This window comes from Vitis riparia, chromosome 19 (genome assembly GCF_004353265.1).
Source record: "Vitis riparia cultivar Riparia Gloire de Montpellier isolate 1030 chromosome 19, EGFV_Vit.rip_1.0, whole genome shotgun sequence".
Classification (NCBI taxonomy): Eukaryota; Viridiplantae; Streptophyta; class Magnoliopsida; order Vitales; family Vitaceae; genus Vitis; species Vitis riparia.
Window position 1 is genome coordinate 1134913 of NC_048449.1, and position 5226 is coordinate 1140138.

Here is a 5226-nt window from a genome sequence, read left to right on the forward strand (position 1 = left end):
TAAAAGTCATTTTTAGAAATAGATGATTTATTTATTTATTTTATTTTATTTTTATTCCTACTTTTATTTTTATTTTTTCCTTTTAATTAAAAATTCTTTTGTAAATAAAGTGTTGTCATTTTAAATAATTTATAAAAATCACTCTTTTAAATGAAAATGAATCTAAATACTTTTGTAAATAAAATTGTAAAAATTCATTATTTTTAGTAAAAGCAAGTAAGAAATAATTTTTGTGCCCAAACTGAAATTTTATAATGAATTCTTTTGATACAATAAGTGTAAATAGTTTTTTTTTTTTTTTTGAAAATTGTATACAATTAAAATTGAGAAAATAAATTGTTTCTTTTTATAAGTAAATAAATGAAATCATTAATTCAAAATCATTTTTAATAAAATCCTTTGAAATTTCTTTAAAACTTTTTTAATATCTTTTATTTATTTAATTCAATAAATCATTTTGTATAATTCTCTTATTATTTATTTTGTGTATTTTTGTAATTAGATTTCATCATTGTTTTTGTGCATATTAATTTTCACCATGACTTGTATATTGATTATTTTTCTTGGTATCCATAATTAATTAATTAATTACCACAATTTTCTCAATTCGTTTAGTAGAGGTCGTACGTATGCGGGCTTAAAGGGGTGCTACGGCTCATCACCGTAACTTCCCAATAAGTAACCTGACCCCCGGACTTAGACTTGGTTTTTGGTAGACTTGTTTTTTTCTTCAGGAGTCACACTTAGGGTTTTCTTTCTTATTTGATTTTTCTCTTAAAAAAAAAATAAAACAAAAATAAGTGGCGACTCCAAGTCTTTTTCTAAAAATCAAATTTTCATCAAATAAAGTAAAAAACGAGTTTTGCCATCGAGTGGGAACGCATCGAGCAAAATGCAGGGTCCATAATTGTTTGTGATATTTGGGAATACATTAATTATTATTTATTTTTAAACTATTAGTTTTCAACATTTTATCAAAGAAGTATAATAATTAAATTTATATATGTTTTAATATATAAAAATAGATTGATTTAATGTTTATAGAATTAAAAGATTAATAAAAACAAACAACTTAATAACATTTAAACATAAAACATTATCCGAATTTAAGCTAAATTCAAGTTTATTCATATTTTAGATAAAATAAATAAATATATAAATAAATATCGTCTAAAAGTCAAAAGTTATATAATCAGTTATACAATAGGCTCGAAACAACACTCATTCCATATAAACCAATACCATTTGTTTACGATTTATGTATGCCCATTTAAAGTAGCTTTTAACTGATGCTATGTTTAGTATTAATATTAAAAGTAGAAGTGATTACGATTACTTGATGATTGAATTTTATGTATAAAAATTATATTTTGTAAATTCTTTTATTAAAAATAAAGATAATTTTATATTTTTTAAAAGTTAAGTAAATAAAAATCTATTTATCATATACATATAAGCAAAAGCATGAGTTGCCTTACTTCTCTCGAACACAAATGAATCATCTTGGTAAGTATAGGCCTAATATTTAAAAATTCGATCTAGAACACCCTTAAATATTGGAATTCACCTTTAAATGTTGCTTTTAGAATTTAAGAAGCTCTCCATGATTTGTTTCTTACGCCAAGAGGAGGTTTAAAGAATAATGTAGGTAAGGGCCTGAACTAACCATTAATGGGAAAAAGAAAATTTGATCAACTATTGCAGGAGCTTGGAAAACAATCCAAGAAAGGAAAGTTGATAATTCTTCAAATGACTTGATTGCAAACAATTGGGAAGGGCTTACATACAAAATATATACGTCCCCCCAACTTGGTGATATCAACATTAAGCACCCTTGATGCTAGATTATTATTCTTACAATACTAGAGATTTTGATAACAAACAGGAATGGAAGTGATGTTATACATCACTCACATTATTAATTAATCATATCCTCATACGGCACACAACATAATATAGCTAGACCCATCTCTCCACTTACATTGGCACAGGGTCTATGAGCATCCATGTAATGAGATCTTTTATCAATTTTCCATTGTGGGTGTACTCATCTTCATCCTTGTACAAGATATCTATCACACGGCTAAAATTTAGAACACGTGTGACGAGTGGCATTGGCACTTGTGTAGGTCTGAGGCACTCCTGGTTGATATCCTTCCATGCCCTGACTACTTGCTTATTCAACTCATCACAAGCCTCCTGCTTTGTAACCTCATATTGCTTCATGTAACACTCGATGCTTGAGGGGGCATGCATTCTTGTTTGTTCGAACTGCACAAAGAGCAAAGCATAAAAAAAGAAAAAAAAAGTGGGATAGATAATTTAAAAAACACAATTAACAATTTTTTTACTCAATATAGTTTTTAATTAGAAATTTGTTTTGAAAGTGATTATTTTTTATAAAAGATTTGAGATTTTTTGAAATTAATATATATATATATTTTTAAAAAGTTCTAAAAAACAATTGAAAAAATGAAAACTATTTTGGAAACTTTATTTTATACATAAGACATACTATTTTTCATATTTAAGTCATGCCCTTAAGGCAATTAATTTCTAGGTTTAATAGTAGAAGAATCTTATACCTCGTGGGAAACTAAGTCATCCATGAGCCTAGCGATGGTTTCTGAAGCTCTAATCATCTTGGCGGGGCTGAGCACCCATTGGAAGGCCTCCTCTGTCACTACATCTCCCATGCCAACGAAAGATGTGGCAATGAGCAAAGTGTAACCAGAACTTAGTAGTGCATTACTTATGTACTCATCGAATGTTGGTACATATCGTTGGTTCAACCATTTGGCTTCAATAAAGTAGGCTTGGATTTGCCTTTTCATCTGAGTTAAATAATCATGCAAATATGTAGATCATGCTATTAGCTTTTATATATATAATTTTTGAAGGATTTAGGAGTATGTTAAACAATGATTATAAAAAATGTTTCTAATTTTTTAGTACTTGAAAGATAAAGACAAAAATTAGTAAATGTTAGAAAAACTAGAAACTTTTTAAAATCACTTTTAAAATCATTGTCAAACACACTCTAAAAGAAGGGCGATCGTGTCAAACCACTTCTTTTGCATAGTGGACACCGTACAATTTCCCTTCCTTGGCCATCTCTTCTTCCATTTCTTCATAAACATCCAAGAGTGCCCGATAAAACCACTTCATATAATCTGCAGGCAGTTGATCTATGCAGCTGGCATCCCATCTGAAAGTGAAGTAATTACAGAATATATCTTTGGAACTTTATGAAATCTATACCAGAAGTTTAGAAATTCTGCTAATGAAATTGATGTGCAAGTATCCAATTAACCTTGCGACTGCTTCTGTAAGGAGTTCAAGTTCTTCGATTGTACCATATGCATCATATATATCATCCATAATGGTTAACATAGCGGTCACTTTCGTTAAGAACCTTCGAGCAGGGAAGTACTGGGGCTCAAAGTACACTCCCAATGTCCAAAAGTAGCTCTCCACTAGTCTATCCCGTGCAAAAGGTAGCTTTGTCGCAACGTCTAAACCTTTCCACCACCTGAAAGATATATAAGCCGATGATGAGAGTCAAGAAGATTGCTAAAATAGCTTGTTTTTTTTTGCATATGATTGCTTCAAGAACTTACCTACTGATCTCACTTAGCTCTTTCCTATGGAGTGACTGCAACAGGTTGAAGTCCAACTTTGCAAGCTTGAGTAAAGATTTATTATGTGAACCATCTTGTTGGTAGATGGAAATGTAATGCCTTGCCTCCACTCTTGTCAAGCCCTTGCGAATGGGCCGCTTTAGTGCACGAATCACTTGTTTTGCAAGAGGATTATTTGGATCAGTTGCCATGGACTGAAGATGAGTAGTGGTGAAAGCCAGGGCTTCCTCTAGTATGTCTTCTCCATGCACCATCAAATGTGTAGCTTCATATAAAGCTAGCATGCCAAGTGAGTCACCAATCAAATATTCCTTGAAGTTGCCTTCCTTGTCTTTGAACTTATTAAATACATCTATTTCATCAGTAAAGTTCATTAAATCAATGAATGGTAAGTAATTCAAGATGACAAATGTTTTGGCAACTATAGGAAAGGGGCTTTTACCAGATGGAATGGGGTGACCTTCTTGTCTTAGTAGTCGGAACCGAAGCGAAGCATTTGTGAAGTCGTCGTTATCATCAACCAGACTGTATGTTCCATACATGTCTTTTAATGCTTCTTCGATCTCCCTTTCAAAGTGGTGTGCCAATCCCAAGAGTTGGATGGAATCTATCAACTTCAGCAGTTCCGGAGACTTACTGGCACTGGCTTTTAGCTCATTTCTCACTTCTTCTTTCAGATCTTCAATTTGCTGTTCTTTACATTCATGGGTTACCTACACCAGAAAAATTGCAAACACAACAAAAACATTTGAGGCCTATTTGCTAATGTTTTAAAAAACATATTGTTCTCCATAAATTGTTTAGAAAACTATTTTTTGTCATAAGAAAACAAAAATTGTTTTCAAAATCAGTTTTCAAGGAAGCCTTTTAATCATGCTAAATAAATTTCCTTACCTCTCATAAAAAGTTTGAAACATTTAGACTGAATACTCTCACCAGGAAAATATTGGAAGAAACTAAGAGTGCATTTAGTAGTGATTTTAGAAAGTGGTTTTAGACCTTCTTATACTTGAAATTTTTTATCTTTCAAATAATTAAAAAACTCAAAACATTCTTAGAATTGCTACCAAACGCACACTAACTCATCTTCCAGCACCAGATATCAAAGCAGTATTTCTATACACTTACAACATCATCAGGAGTGTAGATGAGGAAACGATCACCCCAAATGTTAGGAGGAAAATTCGCTGTGGAGCGAGCCACCCCCTGATGATCTACCCCTTGCGTGGTTGGAATAGGAGTGACGGGAAGTGAGACAGACATGTTTTGCCCTATTAGAATAGAAGTGACTGAAAGCCTGTTTAGTTGTTTGTGCTACATGTGCAAATCATAGCGGGCAATATATTATTATTATTATTATTATTTATAGGACGGGGATGTTTGGATGGATAAAAAAGAATTATGGAAAAAGCCCAGGTGGAAATGAAAGCACGTTCTAATCTTCACCGTTTTTTAAATAGAAGTTTCTAAACAAAATATAAAAATTCTTATAAAAAAATATAAATTTATATATATTGTGCTTTTTTTTTAAAAAATTGATCTTTTAAAATTTTGTTCCTCAAATTTCAAAATTGTTAAAATTATT

The 5226-nt window shown here is 31.0% G+C and overlaps 1 protein-coding gene across 1 annotated transcript; it reads right to left on the minus strand.

The window, feature by feature from the left end:
* Positions 1-1741: 1741 nt before the first annotated feature.
* LOC117909463 ((-)-germacrene D synthase-like) lies at positions 1742-4942 on the minus strand. Its single transcript, XM_034823510.1, has 7 exons — positions 4770-4942; positions 4084-4354; positions 3621-3993; positions 3314-3532; positions 3067-3208; positions 2586-2834; positions 1742-2271 (listed from the first exon to the last, which is right to left on the minus strand). The coding sequence occupies exons 1-7, from the start codon at positions 4902-4904 to the stop codon at positions 1978-1980; spliced, it is 1683 nt and encodes a 560-aa protein (XP_034679401.1). The 5' UTR covers positions 4905-4942; the 3' UTR covers positions 1742-1977.
* Positions 4943-5226: the final 284 nt, after the last annotated feature.